Source organism: Sus scrofa, chromosome 7 (genome assembly GCF_054392235.1).
Source record: "Sus scrofa isolate SSC_HxYL_T2T_F1_AM1 chromosome 7, Sscrofa_HxYL_maternal_Yorkshire_Landrace_v2.0, whole genome shotgun sequence".
In the NCBI taxonomy this organism is placed as follows: domain Eukaryota; kingdom Metazoa; phylum Chordata; class Mammalia; order Artiodactyla; family Suidae; genus Sus; species Sus scrofa.
In genome coordinates, this window is record NC_139389.1 from 90,030,357 (window position 1) to 90,054,440 (window position 24,084).

Here is a 24,084-nt window from a genome sequence, read left to right on the forward strand (position 1 = left end):
CAGCAAAAGTTTGCCAATACAGGATCTACTTGGCTAATAATAAAGTCAAGAACATTCTTCAACATATGGAACAAAGCATGAAAACAAAATTTGTGAATTAGAATGTGTAAATAACCACAAATTTGAAAGCTGTTTTCTACCTTTTACCCATCACCAAAAGACTGAAATAGCCAAGCAGAGCAAGAGAAACGGGAAATACAGAACACTTAAATAGGCATGATGTTAACAATGTACCAACTATAGGGCAGAATAGTTTGGAAAAAGTAGTAGATATCCTGAGAAACAATCTTATTTACATTATTTAACATGCATGAAATATGTTAATTGGCACAGTTATTTGGGAACTGAAAAGTAAGGGTTAATATAATCTTTGATTTCTATACCATTAGTATAAAATTCCCTTTCTTTTCAGAGAAGAATGTCACACATTCTTCAGTGAGAACAAAATAGACCCACAATCTGGGTAATGAAGGTCTATAAAACACTTGTGAATAATAGTGAGGAAAGAAATTTTCATATATTGGCGCATGGGGAGTTCATTCTGGCTTAGGCATGATTTAACCCCATCTTGGATGATACAAAATAGCCTTTTAAACATGCATTATACATTTGTTTTAACCATAGAGTAACTATGCTTTGGGCATTGAAAATGGAGCCAGGGCCATTGCAGATGTGGTTTCAGGCACATCCCTGTATTACTGACAACTTTAAATTTCTGAACTGAATTAGACTAAGAACACTACTAGCCATTCTCAAAACTATACCTGCTAGGAGCTGCCAGCTGCAACCTTATAGTTTCAAGTTCTCCCCCTTTTAACTCTGCAACCACTTCAGACCTCAACCAACCCTTTTTTAATAAGCACCTTACTTCTTGACAGCTCCAAACCTAATTCTTGACATTTTATGTAATTTTGCTGTTTTCGCCTTTATAAGCCTCCCTGATTTTGTAGGCTGTGGCACACAATACAAGAACTTCTTGAATCTGTGATTCCTGGACTACGATCCACAGTTTGGCTTAATTAGATGCTTTTCTATTCCTCTTATAAATTGCTTGCTGATTTATTTCCACCCACATTAGAAAGACCGTCCCTATTCCGGTTCAAGATGGAGACGTAAACAGGTCCCGGACGCCCCTCCTCCGGTAAACGCCCTGAATCTACAGCTTCGTGTAAAACAATTTCCTCTGAAAAAAAGCGTAAAAACTGGCTGGGCAATCCTGCATCTCCAGAAACCCCACAAGGAAGCAGGTAGGAGAGGCTGGGAATGGGTCCTGCCATAAACCCCCCTCCCTCACCCAGAGTCACGACCATAGTTAGCGGGGAACTTGAAACCCAGAGCTTCTCCCTCAGGAGCAAAAGGTTTGAACCCCACACCAGGCACCAACAAATATTAAGACCTGAACCTGAAAAGGGGGCTTCCAAAATGTCTAGCTTTGAAAACCAGCGGGGCTCATTTCCACAGAACCTCTGAAAATTGGCTCTTAAAGGGCTGGTGCTCCACTCACCTGTCCCAGGGCTCGGCGCCTGAGCAGCCTTGGATCCAGGGCCACCCAGACTGTGTGGGAGAAGCTCCTTTGCTCTGTGCATGACCTGGAGGGTGGCCTGAGGGGCAGGCAGCTGGTTTAACGCAGAATTGGAGGCCTGCTGGGCGCCTCCCGGAAGGGAGAGGGGCGGCGCCATCTTCACGTTCCAGCCGCGCCCCCACGCGGGGATCTCTTGAGGGGGCTTTTTGCAGTCAGCTTTTTTCACTCTCCCTCTGCCTTACTACAGCACCTTATACCTTCTTCTGGAACCCCAGTTTTTGACACTGCCACCCAGGGGACACCTTTAGATCCCCTGGCTCTGGTGGACAATGGGGCTTATGCTTGTGGCCCCTCAGGACTGTATCTATTTGCATTCTTTAAAAGCTACTCCCTGAGAATCTAGTTTACAGTCAGCCTGCTTCTAGCATCCTCCTCTTTGGGACACTGACAGGCCTTGGCACGTCCTCAGTTTCTGGGGCCCATTAAAAATAAAACTGGTTACTTGGATAATCACAAATGTTTGTGACACAACCAAAAGTTAGGGCAGTATTGAACCATAGGCTTCATCTCCTATACAAGGCTTCTCCTACAGGACTAGAAAACAGGGGGGCATTTTATCTAATTCATAGAAACCGATACAGAGAAATAATCAAAAATGAAGAAGAATATGTTTCAAAGGCAAGAAAAAGATCAAACCTCAGAAAGATGGTCCCTTCTTCATGAGGATTAGCTAGTAGGGAAAGAAAGTGTATCAGTAGTCACTAGGATATTTTGTGTTTTGTTTGTTTGTTTGTTTTTTGTCTTTTTGCCTTTTCTGGGGCCGATCCTGCGGCAAATGGAGGTTCCCAGGCTAGGGGTCTAATCGGAGCCGTAGCTGCTGGCCTATGCCACAGCCACAGCAATGCGGGATCTGAGCCACCTCTGCAAACTACACCACAGTTCACAGCAATGCCGGATCCCTAATCCACTGAAAAAGGCCAGGAATTGAACCCACAACCTCATGGTTCCTAGTCGGATTCGTTAACCACTGAGCCATGATGAGAACTCCTATGTTTTGTGTTTTAATAAAGTCATTTATTGATTTTTCTAAAACTCATAAGCTGACAGAACACTCTCCTCACCGCCGTCTTCATCTCCCTGTTCCTGAGTGTATAGATGATTGGGTTGAGAAAAGGAGTTAAAACTGCATCAAACATGGCTAGAAATTTATCCAGATGTGTTGAAGGAGAGGGCCACATATAGAAAAAAATAAGTGGAACAAAGAATAAAACCACCACAATAATATGAGCTGTCAGAGTGGAAAGAGCCTTGGATGAACCCCCTGAGGAGTGTTTCTGGAGAGTGGCCAGGATGAAGATGTAGGAGAGGATGAGCAGGAAGAAAGCACCCAAGGAAATGAAGCCACTATTGGCAGTGATCATGAACTCCAGGTTGTAGGTATCTGTGCAGGCAAGTCTGATGAGCCGAGGCAGATCACAGTAAAAGCTAAGACATTAGGGCCACAAAAGGGCAAGGTGACTACGAAAGCCAATTGGGCCAATGTGAGTTAGACCAATGATCCAGGCAACCACTACAATCAGAATGCATGTTTGTGGGCTCATGAGGCTCAGGTAGTGGAGAGGCTTACATATAGCCACGTATCTGTCATAGGACATGGCAATAAGCAGCACCATCTCAGTGCCCCCAACTGCATGGCTAAAGAAAATCTGAGCTATGCAGCCCCCAAAGGAGATGACTTTTTGCTTCCTGAAAAGATCACAGATCATCTTGGGTGCTGCAATAGAGCAAAATATCAGGTCAATGATGGAGAGATTAGCTAACAGAAAATACATAGGGGAGTGTAAGTAAGGGTCAGAGCTCACAGTGACCAATATGAGGAGGTTTCCCATCATACTAGACACATAAAAAAGACAAGAAAAGCCAAAAAGAAGGAGCTGGATCTCCCGGAATTAGAGAGTCCCAGGAAGACAAACTCAGACACCACAGACTGGTTGGCTCCATTCATTGGCTCATGTAGTTGTTCACTCTCCTGTTACCTGAAGGTAGAAAACGAGACAATTAAAATTAATACAGTTGTTTTAATGCCATCTATGGAAAATTGTATAATTTTGGAAGTCAAATATTACCTGAGAATTTCACAAAAATCCAGTGGCATCCTTTAGCCACTGTTGTTGTAGTTACATATGACAGTAACTGAGTTGCCAAGTGGTCTTGAGTGATCTAAGGCCTGGTACCTCAGGGTGCACCTGATGAAACCACAGAAAAAGGATTTGATATTAACTTGCTTTATCAGTCTGATGACTGTTAACCATCCTCTCCCTGGAGGAGCAATAACCAGTCACATATAATGGATTGGCAAAGGGAAACTATTCTGTTAACTAAAGATTTGTAAGATTGTGTGACTCTGGGAGTTCCCTTTGTGGCTCAGTGGGTTAAGAACCCAACTAGTATCGATGAGGATGAGGGTTCAATCCCTGGCCTCACTCAGTGGGTTAAGGATCCAGCATTGCCGCAAGCTGCAGCATAGGTCACAGCCTGGGAACTTCCATATGCCACAGGTTCTGGTACAAAAAAAAAAAAAAAAAAAAAAAAATCCTGTAACTCTGATCTCATTCTTCAAGCTAGAAATTATCCTTCCCTATTTGATACTTCCCAAAATAATGTTAATTCTTTAATATCCAGACCAAATGGTACCTCTATCTGTCTAACCATTCCTGATGACCCACCTATACTTTCACATTTACTTACAATATTTACAAACATTCATTTATGTTTGTTTCCCTGCATTTGATTAACAAAGTGCTCAAAGTTATAAATACTATGCCTTCAAATTTTTTTCTTCTATAGGATCTTGCAAATTTTTAAGTGAAAAATTATTTTAAAATGTATGAATAATGTGACTAAAGTGTTTATTAACTCATTCCCTCCAATAAATATTTATCAAGAACCTACTATGTACCAGGAAGTAGTCTGAGTACTAGGAATATATCCAAAAACAAAATAGACAAAGGTCCTTATCCTCATGGATTTACATTTTGACAGAGAAAGAGAAGCAATTAAAAATAAATACACAAAAATATATAAGGTGTCAAAATAATGAAGTTATTGTGAATAAAAATGAAGCAAAAAGAGGAACAGAGCAGTAGGGAACTTGCTATTATAACATAGGACTGAAAGGAAACCATGCTGCTAAGCTGACTGATCAGAAAGCTAATGAAGGTAAATGAGAACACATGAATGTATTCGGGAAAGGAATATTCCAGGCAGAGATAACAGCAAGAATAGGAACTCTGGAGGTGGGAGCTCATTTAGCATAGTCCTGAGAGGGTGAACCTGAATGTGCAGAGGATGACGCCCAGGGAGGGAAGGTGGGGAAGGCCTTGGAAGCCACTGTAAGGGCTTCAGTTGTTATTCTGAAAGAGATAAGCACCTGGATTTGAAACATGGAAACAACAAAATCTGGCTTACATTGTTAAAGGGTCACTCTGGCTGCTGTGTTGTGAACACAATTCAGAGTTTCAAGGACAGGATTTCCCATTGTGGCTCAGGGGTTAACAACCCTAACTAGCATCTATGAGGATGCGGGTTCAATCCCTGGCCTTGCTCAGTGGGTCAAGGATCTGGCTTTGCTGTGAGCTGTGGTGTAGGTTGCAGATGTGGCTCAGATCCCGTGTTGCTGTGGCTGTGGTGTAGGCTGGCAGCTGTAGTTCTGATTCAGCCCCTAGCCTGGGAACTTCCATATGCCGTGGGTGCAGCCATAAAAAGATGGCAAAAGAAAAAAAAAGAGATTTTCAAGTACAGAATCAGGGAGATTATTAGAAGCTACTACAGTAACCCAAGCAAGAGATGATGGTGATTTAGATCAGGGTGATTAAAGTAGAGATAGTGAGAGGTGGTTATAATCTGGATACATTGAGATGATTGAGAGTGAAATGTCTAGCACTATAAATAACATTGACCATCTGGAGACTGTGAAATAATGAACCTCATTGAAGAATTTTCATTTGAAAATAAAGAAAAGACCTAAATCTACAAAACTATGAAAGGTGCTGATAGAGTAAATATGAATTTAGTCATCAAATTTAATAAGGACTCTACTATAAAGAGGAAAGATGATATATAAATAGACAAGCAGATGGGTGGAAGAGAAGCAAAGGAAGAAGCATTTGTAAACAATGGCTAACTGGTTATCTTTAGAAAGACTAAGAGCCAATAATGATCACACTCCATAAAAATATAAACTTCATTGAAAAATTCATTATCTCTCCACAAAAAAACTTGGCCATATACTAATGTATTCTCTCACTAGGTAGATAGAATTTTCTAGGCACTATAGAAATAAATCTGGGGAAGAATTAGACAATAAGATATGACAAGTCTTTCACATTGTTTTGCAAATTATTTCTTCTGATCACCTTCTGAGAGCGGGAGCTAGCTTATATGTAGCTATTTAAGCAATTAAGAGTTTTGATAGTATAAAAAGCCAGATAAATTTGGAACATCAGGCGCTATCCAAATATAATAAGTCTAAATAAGATATATCAGAATGAAACATAGGATAAGGGAAAATGGGAAATCTAGAAATAGGTTTGATGTTTTAAAAAGGAAAGGAAGCAAAGCAAGGAACTAAATACTGGAAGACATTAACATGAATATGGGTTGTGTATTCAGAGTTTCAAAGAGAAGTGTTGCTCCTGGATGAATACCCAAATGCAGAGGAAGGCATCCAAAAGTCCATGAAAGAGGGATACGGAGCCATTTTCTGCTCCAACTTAAACTGAGCTTGTTCCCAAAGACCTCTTTGAATCCATTGTTCTCCAGGACTTTCATCTACCACCATCCTTTTCTTAATTAAAGACCATTAAAGTTACAATGACCCTTTAACATTTGCTGTCTAAACATGATCATTTGTTTTGAAGATTTACACGGATTTGGTCTCCTAAAAGAGATTCTCATCCATTTCAAGTTTATAGTTGAAGAAAATAGGAAGAATGAGTGTCCTACTAATAAACCCATAAAATAAACCAGTAAGTGTATAAAGTAAAATTCTGGTCCAGCACAGATAATGCAACAATGGCATATTTAAATCATCTAAGACATAATATTTGAGAAATCAGTGTATCTCTAGTTAGGCCATTCTTGTACTTTACTAATTTGACAGTCCAAAACTTCTCTGCTTCCAAATGAACTTTCTAGTTCTTTATTTTCAGCCTGTGTCCACTTACCTCTTGCTCTGTGAAAGTAAAATACAGATGTTATCAAGAATCCTTTCAAGTAAATCTTTACTGTACTTTAATTAAGTAACAAAATTAAACTACTCCTTCCATCCATCCTCTTAAGATCAATTTCCATACCCTGGATTCCTAAATATGTTATTTTACTTATCTGTATCCATTTGACATTGTGGTGGCCAGAATCAGAAAGGGAGGGGGGGAAAAAAAACAAATAAATGTCCCAAAGCCATAGATCATCACAGAAGGATGAATTCTCCTTCAATAGCATTATAGCAAATTTTCTATATCACAGCTGAAAGTGATGATAAGTGTATAATTAGACATGCAGATACGGTCAGGTTTGTTCTCAGGAAGACAAGTTACCAGTCTATCCTTCTCCAAATTCTGTATGTGTTTGGTTCTAGTCCCAACAAATATCACAGAGAATGAGTCTCTAGAGATTTCATCCTTTTTCAACTTTTCTGTAAATATAGAAATAAAACACTATAAGTGGTTTTGACATCTAATTTCAGGGGTTATTAATTTCCTTCACTCCTATCAAATAAGTTAATAAGATAAGAAGTAAATAAGTCATTTACTTACTTACTTACTCTTTTCTAAGTCATCATTTGAGCTTCCAAATCCCTTGCTTGTGCTAAAGACATTGCATTGCCCTGGCCCTGACTCTCATTAATGGCTTTGGTTTCACTCTGAAGCCTAAGAAACATTTCTAAGCATTAGCTAAAAGTCAGTCAGTTGTTTGCTCCACAATCTATAGCCCCTCGTATACTCCCTAATGAGATGTATTCCCTCCTCCCTATATTATAACCTATCTAACCACAACCCAAAAATGTATTTTTTATCTGCAAATGAAGATTCTGCTGGCACTAAGACTATTTTTATGAAACTGAACTTAATAGGTCAAGTTCTATATTTTTTCCTATTTTTATCTGGACTTTCCATTTTTCCACCTACCTGTTTCCAGACCACATTATCCGCAGAGAACTAGGATACCTTGGTAATTAGCTTCTGCTTGTTTCACTGCTACTTCATAAAGAGCTGAAAGAATTTTAAATGGTAATTAATTAACAGCACTGAAGCATAGTGACCAGGTGATGCTGCATATACGTTTGTTAGCTCATGTGGTCATGGGAATTGTCCCTGGAACCTGATTGGTTTGGAAAGAACAGCTGAAAGAAAGATTTTTGTAATGAGTCCCTGGAGAGGAAACCAAACTGAGACTGGGTATTTTAAGAACATCAGTTTGGGCCATTTTATCTGTCAATTCCTACTCACTCATTGGTGGTTTAAAATGATGTAGAATGCTTGGGGATTGTGAAGGCATTTAATCCAAATCATGAGGATTTCATTATAAATTTCAATCAACTGAGCGCCCATGATGCTAAATAGGTAGGAGAAATTTATTGAGCCTCTTTCATATTACAGAAATATCACTGGAGAGAATAATAGTGTGGACCATCATTCAGTTGGGTGGTTAAAGTATCTGAGATCTGATGAGGGAGGAGGAGTTGACATGGGAGATAGAGGGGCAAGGAGAACATTTCAAGCAGAAGGAACAGCAGACAAGTCTTAGAGGCAGGAGAGAACTCTGCCTCTTCTGCTCTTCAAATCCTGCTCAAAGCTCTCCATTCCCAAAAACCTACCAGAACTGACCGCCCCCCCACACACAAGCAACATATCAATTAGTCCATATCTCTTTGACACTTTCTGGACCTCCATCCAGGTGAACTTAGCAAGAATTTATTCATTAAAAAATCATCACTAATGACTTTAATTTTTTTATTTCACAGAATGCATGTGAACTTTCTAATTAACAAAATTAGGAGTTCTCGTCATGGCACAGCGGAAACAAATCTGACTAGGAACCATGAGGTTTCAGGTTTGATCCCTAGCCTCACTCAGTGGGTTAAGAATCTGGCATTGCCATGAACTGTGGTGTAGGTTGCAGACGTGGCCTGGATCCTGCGTTGCTGTAGCTGATTTGACCCCTAGCCTGGGAACCTCCATATGCTGCAGATGTGGCCCTAAAAAGCAAAAAAAAGAAAAAAAATCAGACAATTACAAATAAAGTCAAAGACCCTTTGATTATGACCCTTAACCAAAAGACCCCTGCCCTATTCTCTGGGGATAAATATTGTGTGGTATGTATTATTCCAGGCTTTGTTGTTTTGATGGGTTTTTTTTGTTGTTGTTTTGGGGGTTTTGTTTTGTTTTTTTGTCTTTTTAGGGCCACACACAGGGCACATGGAGCTTCCTAGGCTAGTGGTCAAATCAGAGCCTCAGCTGCCAGCTTCTGCCACAACCACAGCAATGCATGATCTGAGCTGTGCCAGTTCACTACAACACCATATCCTTAACCCCCTGAGTGAGGCCAGGGATCAAACCTGCGTCCTCATGGATACTAGTCAGGTTCATTACCACTGAGCCACAACAGGAACTCCTCCAGGCCTATTTTCTGCATTTGTTTCTACTTACCCTATTAAATTCTATGGCTATAGTTTATTTTCTTTATTGTTTTATAGATATTTTAGAGTATTAGTCAAAGTCCAGACAGGAATAGATGTCACACTTATGTGGGTGATTGGAAAGAGTTGATTGAAGGAATGCTATACAAGAATTTGGTCAAAGTTTCAAGAACCAACAAAGGATTGTAAAGGAAGTCAGGGCTAGCAAGAGCAGGGAGCTCTTATCATCCCTGGAGATACAGAGAGATGGGGAAGGACTGGTTACCAGGACCACAAGTAAAAGCTGTAGGTGCAGAAGAGAGTAACCCAGCAGGAGCTGTGAAGAGGAACATACCACAGTCCACTTCTGTATAGACTTATCACCTGTATAGGCTTACAATGCATCCTATAGCATAGCAGGTCACCTTCTCAAGTGGTGCCCCAGCTATCAGTGTAACTCCTCCTCAGCAAGCTGTTCCATGAATCAATCGGTTACTTTTAAGTGATGAAGCATGTAAATAGAATAATGAGTTCCACATGTGCATGAGCTCATTATTACACTTCATTTGCTACAAAATATATCTTCTGGTTGGATGCAATGTTGTATAGACACCATGGTAAGGATAAGGAGTTCTATAATCTGCAAATGACTAGATTGGAAGACTTGTAGACATGTGGAGGGTGTATCATTCAGAGTTTGATCAGAGAATTTGAAGCACCATAAGTGCTTAAGAATAAGGGAATTCTTATAGGGATTAGACTTTATGCAATGGTGGAAACAATGAAGCAGTATAAGTCTCTTATCCCTGAACCTCATGCTGAGCCTGAAGCCTGCAGAACCACCAGTCAGGAAGGGAAAATGGGCAGGAAGTGAAAGAGACCAAGAATACACTAGAACTGGCTCTTTCTCTCATTGCTTCCATTTTCTATGATACAGCTGACCTGCTGAATAAGCTGATGCTCTTCATCATAAAGATGCACCTAGCCCTAGTCTTGGAAGACCTGATGTGGAAATCCAGTGGGAGCTGGAGGAGCTGCAGGCACAAGTTGTTGTCCCACACCAGCAAGGTGAGCCAGCAGCATGCTTGAGCTGTGACAGTACTTGCCCTATCCTGGCCTTCAACCAAAAATGACGACTGCTTCAATTCCTTCAAAATCTCAAACAAACTTTTCTTGTGGTGAACCCTAATATGGTAACATACATGGAAGTGAATTCTGGTTTAGCTAAATTCATACAGTATGCAGCCATGACAGCAGACTAGTAAGGCAAATCCTTTGTGAAATATGTATCTATTCATGCTAGGATCAGTCACTGCCTCCTCCATGGTAAAAGATGTCCCATGTAATCAATGAGCCACCAGGTAGCTGACTAATTTCCCCAAGGAATGTTGTCAAATTAGTTTCATCCATTGACAGCGTGGGAGCCCACGATGGTGGTACACAGATTAGCTTTTCTGAGCTTCAGTCTATTGTATTGAGCTCATGCATAGCTTCCATCTCTGTCACCATGGCCACTGTGCATGTGTGCCCACTGATCAAGCCCTGGAGTGGTTAGGGGCAAGAGCCTTTTCTAAAATGGATACCCTCTGATGGGCATTTACATGAAATATCTTCATTGAGCACAGGACTTAAATTAACCAATCTAACAGACTATCAGTATCACTCCAGTTATTCATGTTAATACATTATGCCTAAATATCAGGTAAATCCTTATATGTCAATAAATTCTGCCTTAGTCTCATATTGTCTTTTTTAGTATAATATCTTCAGAATTCACTCACATACGTGTTTCCCAGACTCTTGATAATATTGTCAAGATCCTACAAATTCTTTTACTATAAAACTATATATTATCTGAGCAGTCAGGTTCATTCAGACTTGGATGGTGGGTGGTGCTTCAAGTAAGATGTTGAGAGATCAAGCGACTATGACATCTAGTTGGATGTGGATTATAATTCCTTGCCTTTCATGAGCTCCATTTTTATACCACCACAAGTAATGATTTGAGCAATCATAGTGCAACTGTGTGCCACATACAGTCAAAGTTCAGCATCCCCCAGATGACAGAGCTATAGAGGAACCCCACAAATATGTGAGCCAACCATCACCAGAATCCCATTTTGAGGCATGCTTTCCTGGGACTTCTCTTTGTACAAATACTTATGTTAGGGTCCCACCAGGGAAATATGCACATTCAAATGGTGTAAAGAGGGAAATCTGAGGTACAAAGGAGTGGGCAGTATTGGAGGAACCAACAAGGAGTGGTAACATGTCCAGGACTGACAAACACAGGGAGGCATTACCATGCCTCAGGCTAAGGGACAAGGGAGGGAACACTACCACAACCCAGAGAAAGAGCCATAGCAACAGGAGAAGGCCACCAACAAGAGCTGAGGGCTGTGGTGGGGGAATGCAGTAATTGCCAAGAAGCTCAGAAGGAAGGAAGCTGAGGGAATAAAGACCCAATTTCATTTATTCTTGTGCTCCAAGTCCCTGCAGTCTCTGCCAATAGATAGAACCAAGCAGAAGCCAGAGGGCAGGAGCCGCTGGTTGATCAACCCAAAAGTTAATTGCAGGGCACAGAGTAGAGTGGACACAATGAAAATTAGATATGAAATGGCAATTAAAGAATAGCCATCAGAACAGCTTAACATTCTGCTATTAAAGGATATTTGATCTTTTCCAAATATTTGCTTTTATAAAGAAGGCCGTAACAAATATTTTTCACATATTCTTATACACATAGCAAGTGCTTCAAAAGCTATATAATGAGAACTGAAGTATCTAGGAAATACTGTATTCACAGTTTCATTTTCATATATACTGGTAAATATTTCCATAGCCACATGTAAGTCCCATAACCGTAAGGGTTTAATTGGGCAACAGAAAGAATATATACAGATATTTACTCATATGAGATATGAGTTATGGCAAGGGGGAAATTACTTTGCCAAAGAACACAGCTTATTGACGCCTTCCTTTCCACTTGGCTGGTGGACTCAGGACAGTGATCAGAGGACCACATCATTCCAGGGCTTATATCCCTTATGAATTGAGGAATACCTCATCATGCCATTCTAACACAGAGAAAACCAAACTCTAATCTTCCTTCAGTATAATATTTAGTGGTAAAGCATTTTTAAGTTTTTAAAAAATAAATCCACCTCAACCTTCTACAGCTTTCCATCTCTACTGTTTTGTTTTCACTATCCTCTTTCAGATTTTGTAATAGCCAGACATTTTATCTTAGCATAAATTATCTTTCTCTCTGCTGATAAACAAAACCAGATCCTATTACTTTGCATAATCAAAACTGTTTTTCTTTGGCCTGTAATTACTGCTAGTACAGTCTCACAGGGAATCGCAACAAGTGAATGGGATCCAGCCTGACCTAACTACTTAGAAGCCTCCATAAATGTGCCTATATTCAACCTCTCCCTCCTTCATGAAGTCACTCTTGACCTCTCTACCTGAGGAGTTTTCTGTTTCTTGTGTTTCATTTTAAGTCTCCAAATGAATTTTAGGACTATCCTGCTTATCTTATTTCTCTATAATCACCAAAGTGTCTAGAGGAGTTAACAGGACTTCAGTAAAAAGCTGGAGTGCCCCATTTAAGTCGAAATATATTGAGGTTGATCATCAATCTCACTGTGGCTGTAGGGACTCGAGACGCCATCTGGGACTTTTATTAAAGATAGAATCTGTGTTTGATTTCATCATTCTTTGAACTACCTCTGTTTTAGCTTTTACTATACCTCATAGCAATTCTGTTATTTTTTAAAGAAGCTGCATGGATAATGAAATGGCTATAGGCTTCAGTATATAAAAACTATATTCCACATTCTATCACTTAATACTTGCTGACCTTGGCTAACAACATACATTTCAGCTTTGAGCCCTTTTTTCCATGAAAAAAACTAATGTCTTACAGAACTAAGAATGGGAGATAATATATATCACCACGCTCAATTAATTCTTCCTCTTTAGTATCTCTGATAATGGAAATAGCATATACATCCACAATGAGGTCATATATAAGTAAATGATTTTTAATCAACACAATGGAATGAATTATTTAGAAAGTAAACCAAATGAACCAGATTTATATTTATCATCATGAAAAAAATCTCAAAATATAATATTAAATAGAAACCATCAAGTTACAAAATAATACAAGTGATATCATTTTTGCAAATTTCAAGAACATTTAGTCATTTTAAAAAAGCAAAGAAAAACAAAAATCTCTTGTGGTGCAGTGTTCCAGCATTTTACCTACAGTAGCTTGGGTCACTCTTGTGGCACAGGTTCGATCCCTGGCCTGGAAACTCCCCATGCCTCAGGTGAAGCCAAAAAAAAACAACAACAAAACAAAACAAAAACACCCAAAACCATTCAATTATTTTTAAATATTGTTAAATATATATGTATATATTCTATTATACATATAGAATGTATAATGGAAGTATAAAAGCTTAAAGAAGAAGGCTGTCCAACAACTTCAGAATAGTGATTTTCTCTGATGAGGGAAAAAGAGACATCTGATAGGTTGAGTGATTTCAATTTTATGTGTACTCTTTTACCACTTACATAAAAAAAATAACTGTTCCTTGTTCTTTAAGTTAAATACACAGTGCCAATCATACAGATTTTGGTACTTTTTAAATGGATGAAATATGTTACAATTTCTTTTTTAATTTAAGACTCTGCCATATATATATGTGTGTGTGTGTGTGTGTGTGTGTGTGTGTGTGTGTGTGTGTATGTGTGTGTGTTTTACTTTCTCTTCTCACTGCCCCTTGTTTGTCACTAGATCTACCACAGAATCTCATCAGGGGTCATTCCTTCAAGTGTTTTTCCTATTCCAATGAAATCCAACAGCTCCAGAAGAGACCCAGTCATAGTGTTAACTGTTTTTAATGAGTCTTTTATTGCCTCTAGATGCACATTAAACCCATAACAGAACATTCAAATTCATCTGGAGTCCAGTTCTTTCAAGCCTCATTTATACCTCATTTTTCCTAATTCTTTTTGCATCCCATGATCCAACAAAATGTATAATGTCACACACTGCACACACCTCCATGCCTTTAAATATACTGATTCTTCTTTCCCACTTCTCCTTCCACCATCTCCACCCATTGCTCATATTTCAAACTAAACTCCTCTTCACAGCCTAAGCATATTCATGCCTTCTTCCACAATGTTCCTATTCATATCATTGCATTCATGTCCCAAAAGCATCACTTACCACATTAAATTATAGCTAGTTTTATATGTAAATGGGTTGGATGAATAATTGTGTTTATCCATTTTTGTAACTGCTAACTCATGCTTAGAATAAAAAAGGAGGGCAGGAGACCCTAAAAATATTGCCTTTGTCAAAAATTGGTTAAAGAATTCAGTGATGTGAAAATTATGACCTACAAATAACAAAGATAGCTTTAAACATGGGAAATGATATTGCAATTAAAATATTAATAGGTATAGCAGATTACATACTTATATCACAGCTCAAGAAAGAGTGGATGATTGAAAAACATGAAAATATTATAGACTATGTAACTGGGAATGATGGATAAGACTTAGAAAGGTTTTGAAAAGACAGGAAAAAAAATAGGAAAAAGATTATAAAAGTGAAGAGAGGAATGGACAAGATGGCAGAATGGGAAGAACATAAGCTCATTGCCTCCAAGTTACAACTATTTATGGGGCAACTATTGATGAGAAAGACCAGAAGTCTAGTAGAAAAGATCTATATCAAAGGATATAAAAAAGGAACCACAATGAGATGGGTAAAAAATATGGAGTCATGGTTTAGTCAAGCCCCACACCCCTGGGTGGGAGACCCACAAATGGAAGGAAAATCACAACTGCAGAGGTTCTCCCCAAGGAAAAAGGGGTCCAAGTCTCACATTCAGCTCCCCAGTCTAGGGATCCTGCACTGGGAAATGAACCACCAGAACATTTCTTTGAAGCCAAGTAAGCTTAATTTCAAGACAGGCAGAAAGCTGTGGGAAATAAAGACTCCACTCTTATAGAGTGCACCCAAAATGGCACATGATCCAGGACCCAAGACAGAAGCAGTTATGTGGGGAAGAAAAAAAAAAAAAAAGAAAAACCCTGCCCCACACCCATCTGCTGATCCTGGAAATCCTCCTGGAGAGGCAGAAGGCACCTGGAGGTCACTCTGAGAATGCAGACACTGGGAGTAGTAATTTAGGGGAGCTCATTCCACCTCATGGATACTAATGCTGGCAAGTGCTCCTTGAGAATCCTCCCTCTAGCTTATTGGCACTGGGACTGACCACCCATCAGACTGTCAACACAAGTATCGGAATGCCTCAGGCCAAGCAGCTAGCTGGGTAGAGACATAGCCCCACCTGTGAGGAGGCCTAGAAGTCTTAAGAACCCCCTGAGTCCACAGCCACTCTGGGACCCAGCCCTACCCACCCATGATTGGGTCTTGCCCACCAATATGCCTGTACTAGCCCTGGTGCCCACAGGGCCCTGCAGCCAGAGACCTAGGAAAAAGCTCTGCCTACCATTGGACCAGCACTATCTTCTGGAACAGCTTTGACTACCAGAGGACAGACACCAGTTATGGGATCCCCTGGGCACCATGTCCACCCACCAATGGCAAAGACCAGCTTTGAGACACAATGAACCCCTCAGCCAGCCACCGTAGGATTCAGCCCCACTCACTAGCAGAAGACACCAGATTTGGGATACACTGGATCCTGTAACCAGGCATATCAGGAACTCACTGGCCCACCAGCAGGCTAACACTAGATCTGGAACCCCTGGCTCTGTAGCCACACCCTAGGACCTGAATCTGCCCACCAACTTGGGGACCCCACAGCTAGCTGCCTCATGACCTGGCCCAACCCACAAGTGGCCGGCAGCCTCCACACAAAAAGGGCCTGGCAGCTAACCGGACTTGAAGCTATCCACACCTAATGGACCACCAACAGTATTCAGCCCAGCACAACAGAAGGAGTCACACAGCCCACAAGGAGGCACCCCTATAGCATATAGCTCTGGTGAATGAGGGGAATGCATTCTGGGATGTATAGATTGTCTCTTTCAAAAGGCCACATTTCCAAGTTCAGGAAACATAATCAACCTATCAAATACATAGAAATAAAAACAGAAAACATGGACAAAATGAGATGATGGAGAAATATATTCCAAATGAAGGAACAAGATAAAACACCAGAAGAAGAACTAAGCAAAGTGGAAATAAGTAATCTACTCAATGAAGATGTTTATTTTTTAAAGAATTTTAAAAAAATGATGACAACCTAAGAGACTTCTTGGAGAGAATTAAGCACACTAGCATTTACATTATAGGGACCCCAGAAGGCGCACAGGGAGGGACAGAGGACCAAGTACATACATGCAGGAGAACTCCCATAAACTATCAGCTGACTTTTCAGCAGAAAGTGGCAATAGACCAGAAGTGAGTGGCATTATGTATTTAAAGTGATGAAAATGAAAAGAGCTACAGCCATGAACACTCTAGCTGGCAAGGCTTTCATTTAGATTTGATAAAGATATCAAACGTTCAGTACCACTAAGCCAGCTTTACAAAAATTTTTTAAGGTACTTATCTAAGTAAACAAGAGAAGGCCACAACTAGAAATATGAAAAAATCTCATTGGTAAAGACAGAAATACAGTAAAGCTAGTAAATCAACCACTTATAAATCTAATAAAAAGGTTAAGAAACAAAAAGATGATATAAGCCCAAGCATTGTTAGTAAGTTAATCAACAAAAGAGGAGGCAGGAATAGAGAAGACAGTCCCTTCAACAGAGACTGGGAAAACTGGCTATCTACATGTAAAATAATAAGATTAGAGTATTTCCTCACACCTTAAGTTATAGATACCTAATGTACAGCATGGTTACTATAGTTAAAAATAATGTCATATTCTTGAAATTTGCTAGGATAGTAGATCTTAGGTATTCTCACCACAATAAAAGCGGGGAGGAAGGTAACTATAGATGTGACAGATACCTTAATTAGTGCTACTCATTTCACAGTGATCAAAACATCATGTTGTGCAATCTAATATATACAATTTTTATTTGTCAATCTTATCTCAATACAGTTGGGGGAAAAGAAATGAAAATAAATCCATACCTACTGTTGAAATATAGACAAATATTTTCTCAAAAGATGCGATGCATAAACCATCTCAAAAGAACCTGCCCCTTAAATACATAAACTAAGCAGAGAGTTTGTGTCTGTCAGAAAAGGCTGTGCTTGATACTTAGTTCTCTTTCTTTCTTTCTTTTTTTTTTTTTTCTTATAGTTGGGTACCGTGGAGGAGTCTTATGGTATAGAATCAGGAAGCACTGTATCATTTGTTCATTCACTTCCAGCTGTCAATAGGTCAGTCATTAAAAGTAGCTCATCTTCTGTCTGGACTAGTACAAACTCTGGTTCTATGAGAATGAAGGAATCTTATGATTATCCATTCAGGTTTCAGTTTTCTCCTCAAATTATATGACTCTTTCACGGACTAAATATTTCCAAGGAGTAGATGGTACAGTGCCTTCAACTCATGCATAATTGAGTTTGAATATGAGAATATCACAAAGTTATTTTATTAAATAAATCATCTCTGAGTCTTGATCACTTTGAAGAGTAAATAGATGGATATTTTAATGATATATTAAAATAACACAAATCTTGAATAGCATTATATTTCATTGAGTTGGTAGATGTTTTATGGTTGTTATTTAATGTTATTAATTAGAGAGAGAAAATATTCAGATTTTTTAGATGTACGGTCAAGACAGACCTACCAACTTGGGAGGCAGTGGACTATGGTGATTAATGGTAGGGATGCTGGAGCAAAAAATGCTTGGATTTACAACACAGCTCGACCACTTAGCAGCTATATACATACAACATCCCTCAGCTAAAGGCTAATTGGCCAAAAAGAAATATCTCTTGCCAAGTGAAGTTAATGTCTTAGCCTATTATTGTCAAAAAATATATTTTGCAATGAATTAATAATTTTAAAGAAGTTCAAGATAAAATAAGAAAAGCTTATATAAGAGAGTAAAATAGGAGTTCCAGCTGTGGTACAACAGGATCAACCTTGTCTCTGCAGCAGCAGGGAAGTGGGTTTAATCCCCAGCACAGTGAAGTGGGTTAAGGATCTGGTGTTGCCAAAGCTGTGGAGTAGGTCACAGCTCTGGCTTGGATTCTGTCCCTGATCTGGAAACTCCATATGCCATGGGAACTGAGGAAAAAAGAAAAGAAAAGAAAAAGAGTAAAATAATTTCTAAAAGAGATCTGAAACCTGTCTGTGATTTAAGAGGATGGATTCATTTCAAAAATCTACCAGAAATTGATAACCTATAGGTTATATGAATATATAAGTGACATTTTTAAAGAGTCTTTAAAATAAGTTGGCATCAGTATGTCTTTATCATAGTGATTAGTTTGTGTATCAAAAGCTTGGTTTACTTACAGGTCAGAAAGATTTTGTCTCTGGCCTGTATTACCTTTGGCTCCCCCAAAATTCTAAAGTGCCTTAGCTATTCAGTCATGGAAAATATGATCCACTAATAGATACAGATCAAGGAATGCAGTAATACACATATATGAAATTCTTGAACCATACTTAACTGCCAGACTTTGGTAGCAATAGGAAAAGTTATGATGAATGCCCTATAGAGTATTTATTAGAGGAGAAAAGTAATACAGACAGAGGAGTACTATTTAATTGTGGGCTTTTAGTAAGTGACATACATAATAGGCATGTATGAGCAATAATATTGTCATGCAGTTATAACCAGGACCCATTTAAGAAATGTGGGGAGGGAGTTCCTGTCGTGGCGCAGTGGTTAACGAATCTGACCAGAAACCATGAGGTTGAGGGTTCGATTCCTGCCCTTGCTCAGTGGGTTATCAATCTGGCGTTGCCATGAGCTGTGGTGTAGGTCGCAGATGCGGCTCGGATCTCAAGTTGCTGTGGTTCTGGTGTAGGCTGGCAGCTACAGCTCTGATTGGACCCCTAGCCTGGGAACCTCCTTATGCCACAGGAGCAGCCCAGGAAATGGCAAAAAGACAAAAAAAAAAAAAAAAGAAAAGAAAAAAAGAAAAAAAAAAAGAAATGTGGGGAAAGGGTGCTGAAAATAAAGAAGGAATGTAGAGACAAATAATCATATAAATTGATACTAATGAAGAGTAATGACCTTCTTGGTCTTATTTCTGCTCCCTAAGAGGGGGAAAATAAAACAACTAATTATTATGGAAGTTTTGTAGGTAATCTGAGAAAAGGAAATTAACCAATTCAAAGCAAGGAAAGAATAACAGAGAAGAGGAATATACTAACTTCCAAAACAATATTGGACAAGTTCTGTTCATCACCTTTTGAAGAATAAGACAATTGGAAATGGTGGATTAAGGTGAAAATTAGCTATAACTTGAAGCATTTTACAGAGTAATTTTATGGAGAACAAGCAAAAAATATTTCTTAATTATTAAAAAAAATCACCCAGATATATGATGAATACTAAATAAAATAATTAACATAAAATGTCCAGCATGGGGTCGGAAACACAGAAAGCTCCAATGTTAGAGCTCTTTATCCTTATTAATTACAGTTCTAGAGATGCGCAGCAACATGATAAATACCTAAATGTAATGAACACATAAAATTAATAGAGATCTAAAATTCCAATGACATTATTTTTTTCTGTTGTCATTGAGGGCAGATCTAATGCCTTTTATCTTAGAGTATTTAAGATATCTTCCTGTAACTCACAAGCTGATGGCAGAGTTTCTTCATTGGCGCCTTCATCTTCTTGTTCCTGAGTGTATAGATGACTGGACTCAGAAAAGGAGTGAGAACTGCACCAAAGATAGCAAAAAACTTGTCCAGCTGTGATGAGGGGAAGGGCCAGGTGTAGAAGAAGATTAGTGGCCCAAAGAACAAAACCACCACAGTGACGTGAGCTGACAAAGTGGAGAAGGCCTTGGATAAACCACCCGAGGAGTGTTTCCAAACAGTGACCAGAATGAAGACATAAGAAATAATCAGGATGAAGAAGGAACCCACAGAGATGAGTCCACTGTAGGCTGTGACCATGAACTCTAGCCTGTAGGTCTCTGTGCAAGCAAGTTTAATGAGTTGGGGGAGGTCACGGTAAAAGCTGTCCAATGCATTAGGACCACAGAAGGGCAAGTCTACAACAGAAGCCAATTGGGCCACTGAATGGATGACACCAAGGGCCCAGGAGGCAGCCAAAATCAAAATGCACATTCGTGGGTTCATGATGGTCAGGTAGTGGAGAGATTTACATATGGCAACATATCTGACAAAGGCCCATAGCAATGAGCAGCACCATTTCTGTGCCCCCAATAGCATGAATATAGAAGATCTGAGTTATACAACCCCCAAAAGAGATGGCTTTGAGTTTTCTGAAAATGTCATAAATCACTTTGGGGGCTGTAATCCAGCAAACCCCCACATCAAGAAAGGAGAGGTTGGCCAACAGAAAGTACATGGGGAGTGCAAGTTAGGATCAGAGCTCACAGAGAACACAATGAGTAGGTTTCCTATCAGGCTCACCACATAGAACACAGAGGAAAAAAGGAAAAGAAGAAGCTGGATTTCCCATGAATTAGAGAGTCCCAGGAACACAAACTCAGACACAGCAGAGTGATTGACTCCACCCATTGCCTTTGCAAGCAGAGGTGACACAATTTTACCTGAAAAAGAAAGTAAAGAAGACATCAATGTTGTAGGGAGTTTCTGCATGAGTTTCAAGTCATAAATAAAAAATGTTGCCTTACTTACAAACCCATTAAATTGTAGTTGCAGAAAATAGGCAGTAATTCATTGCCACAAAACACTGCTTCTAACACCCCAGCCTAAAATACTCTCAGTTTCCATAAGAGGCAGCATAGGAGTGCCTTGGAGTAACCTGAGGAAAGAAAGAGGAAATGGAATATAACTTATTCATTTGTCTCTCACAGTTGGTTATTCCTGCCCATGGAGTTTGAGACAATTTTGATGACCTTCCCTTTCCTTACTCCCTTATTACCTGCTACATGCAATGCCATTAGTCTTATCATTACACATTAATACTCTCTCATGTTTAGCGTTGCTATCACAGTGTTATCAAATCACTTTCCTCTTTCACATAAGATAAAAGATAATACAGAAACCCCCAAATTTTCCAGCTTTTGTCGCTCAGCTGGAGCGAAAGTGATCACATAGCTTAAGCTGTGAGAGTATATGATGGAATTAGGACATGCCAGAAAAGAGGTTTGTGCTGCAGAAGCTAGACATGGATGAGCTAATGCAATGTAGCAAACCAAATTCTATGTGATTGGTATTTGTAGATCATTGTCCATGCCATGAACACTTTTCTTGGCTCACACAATTTCAGAAAGAACCTTGCATTTGGAAGCACAAGATTTGTGAGCAAGTCCTAGACCTAAGTCTGTGGGAAGCTAGAATAAGTTCTTTCTCCCATCCTGTCCACACTTGACTCATTGCTCAAATTCATTTACATTATCAGTAAAGTATAAGGAACTGGGGTGGAAGATGCTAGGTAATCCTTTCAAGTTGGACATTTCTGTGACTTTATAACAGAATGCCAGCGCAGGATGTAAGGAAGCTCACCACAACGATGGCATTCTCCACATTTGAGTGCTACCACCATCTTTACCCTCATCTGCAGCTGGTTTTATGTCCCATATCCAATAGAAAGCCTTCTCTTCACCTTAATCTCCTTCTTCTCTAATTCCTTTTGCATAACTTATGACATATTAGAATATTATTATAGATTTTCTATGTCATTTATTTTGCCCTTTACCATACCCATAAGTAATCCATAGAACAAACATTTCCTAGATGTCTAATTAGCAGAATGCATTGTTCCAGGACACTGTGGACTTCTGGAAGTGTCATAATATTATTCACTACCTTTAAGGTTTTACATTTTAGCCCACAAAAAATAAAAATGATAAAAATGTACTTATATAAAAATGTCAAATAAGAAGTATAATCATAAAATTTTTGAAGTAGAAAAAATACACATGAGCCTGACTGATCAGGGCTATCTTAGGTAAAAAATTAAGATCTATGCTGCACTTTGAGATATGGATATAATTTATTTGGCTGTACAGCATCATATTTGATATTAAAGAATTGATGAGACTCAATCAGGTAACATCTCCCAGTCTGAAGAAGTTTTGGCGAGCTAGCTATGAAAATATAATAGCAACCCACATCAAAACAAAAACAGTGGCTATCTTGGGCAAAACACCACAATAACATCTTTATATACATGTTCAAAAACCATAAAAGTTGCTAATATTAACTCCATTTCACAGTAAGGGAAATAAAGACCATGAGAAGGGAAACCCCAGGTTAGACTGGTAAGAGGTAGAACTGCCTTTATCCAGTATACAGAAAAGATCTTGCTCTTTTCTCATGACTTTCTGATTATTTAACACCCCTTAGTCCCTCTCCAGTGCCCCACATTCTACTCCCAGCATCCTAGGCTGATCTAAGTGAGAGAGAAGGAAGCTTTGTCCTCAAGTGTCCGTAAGTATCTGGGTTTCTTAAGGTGCTTCAAACACAGTCATAATTCATCCTACCTATTTAAATAACCATGGTCAGAAAAGGCAAATCTGCATAATGCCTGATCTCAGAGCTCCTGGTGGAGTTCCCAGACTGCCATTGTCCTGGCCCACATGAACTCCTTTCGCTTCCGGTAGAGACTCTGTTCGTAGTGCTCTCTTGTTAACGGGGGAAAGAAAGGGGCTCTGTCTTCACATCAGGAGATGAAATAAAGCCCAGAACTAAACCAAGTCAAATTCCATTCACACTTACAATACTGGCTCCTAACTTTTCTAATTCCCTTTCTTGGGTCTCAATCTTGGATAGCAATGGCTTAAAGGAAAAAAAGTAATTTCAGTTTCTGACTGCATGTTCTCTTTCCTCTCATGCGTATTGATTCTTCTTTAAGCTCAACTGAAGTTGTTTCTGTTGTACAAGGTAGCAATTAATTGATTTATTTACAAATGATCCTTCACCAGAGATGTTTATTCAATACTGACCTTGGGGACGTCAACATTATACACCAATATCCCTAAGCTATTTCTATATTTGTCACCAACACACTCATATAAAGACCTGACATGTGACTATTACAAAAGAGTTAACCATATTCAACTTTGCCTGGTTAAAACTAGTATTGCTTCATGTATATGAAGCTTTATAGTGAAAGTGAATAATAGTGAAGACTATTATTGTGAAAGATATGGCTAATTGGCACAGTAAAGTGCTTACCAGATGATACTGCAGAGATTTGGGCTTGCTGACATGGGTTCATTTATCCAAGGTAATTGTCACCCAGAATCCTGGCAGACCAACATAGGAAGCTATGAATGAATCACAAAAGGAGGGGAAAAAAGAGATTTTAAAAAATGTTTAAACATCATCCTCTTAATTTGAAATATTTATCTCATAAGTAAGATTAAAGAATCTCTAAGGAATATGTAAATATACTTGGCTTTTCTTAAATTAAAATCAACTCAACCAAAAAAAAAATTAGCAAGTTAAATAGGAAACTTCATAAAAATCCTGTGTGTATGTGTGTGTGTGTGTGTGAATTATCTGTAAGGCTATTCCACTCTACAATCAAAAGCTAACATAGTCATAATCTAGGTGGAACAGTTTAACTATCGATTTGACTACATGATCCATAATTTCACACCAAAATTAATACTTTTAACTCAGAAATAACTTTAGTGTGTTGGACTAAACACACTATGGATTCATAATCTACATTATGAATCAAAAAAATTAAATTCTATTCAAGTTTATTCAGTGACTTACTCTGTAACTTC

The 24,084-nt window shown here is 39.0% G+C and overlaps 2 protein-coding genes and 2 pseudogenes across 7 annotated transcripts in view; 1 reads left to right on the forward strand and 3 right to left on the reverse strand.

Annotated features, from left to right (window-relative positions):
• The window catches only part of LOC110261611 (uncharacterized), a 310,291-nt gene extending 308,587 nt beyond the window's left edge, over positions 1 to 1,704 (reverse strand). For 5 of the 6 annotated variants that reach the window (XM_084967019.1, XM_084967021.1, XM_084967020.1 and 2 more), the window contains exon 1: positions 1,505 to 1,704. In XM_084967019.1, the coding sequence (XP_084823145.1) occupies positions 1,505 to 1,679 (175 nt within the window). In that variant the 5' untranslated portion in view covers positions 1,680 to 1,704. Of the gene's footprint in view, positions 1 to 1,073; positions 1,184 to 1,504 lie in introns of all 6 variants that reach the window. The other variant, XM_084967015.1, reaches the window with a different exon arrangement.
• Positions 1,089 to 24,084, forward strand: part of LOC146401759 (olfactory receptor 4F3/4F16/4F29-like) — a 128,043-nt gene continuing 105,047 nt past the window's right edge. The window contains exons 1-2 of the mRNA XM_084967008.1: positions 1,089 to 1,247; positions 10,138 to 10,268. The gene's annotated coding sequence lies outside the window, so the exon portion shown is untranslated. The remainder of the gene's footprint in view (positions 1,248 to 10,137; positions 10,269 to 24,084) is intronic.
• On the reverse strand, positions 2,584 to 3,527 carry LOC100154332 (olfactory receptor 4F15-like; annotated as a pseudogene).
• LOC100157168 (olfactory receptor 4F3/4F16/4F29-like) lies at positions 19,961 to 20,899 on the reverse strand (annotated as a pseudogene).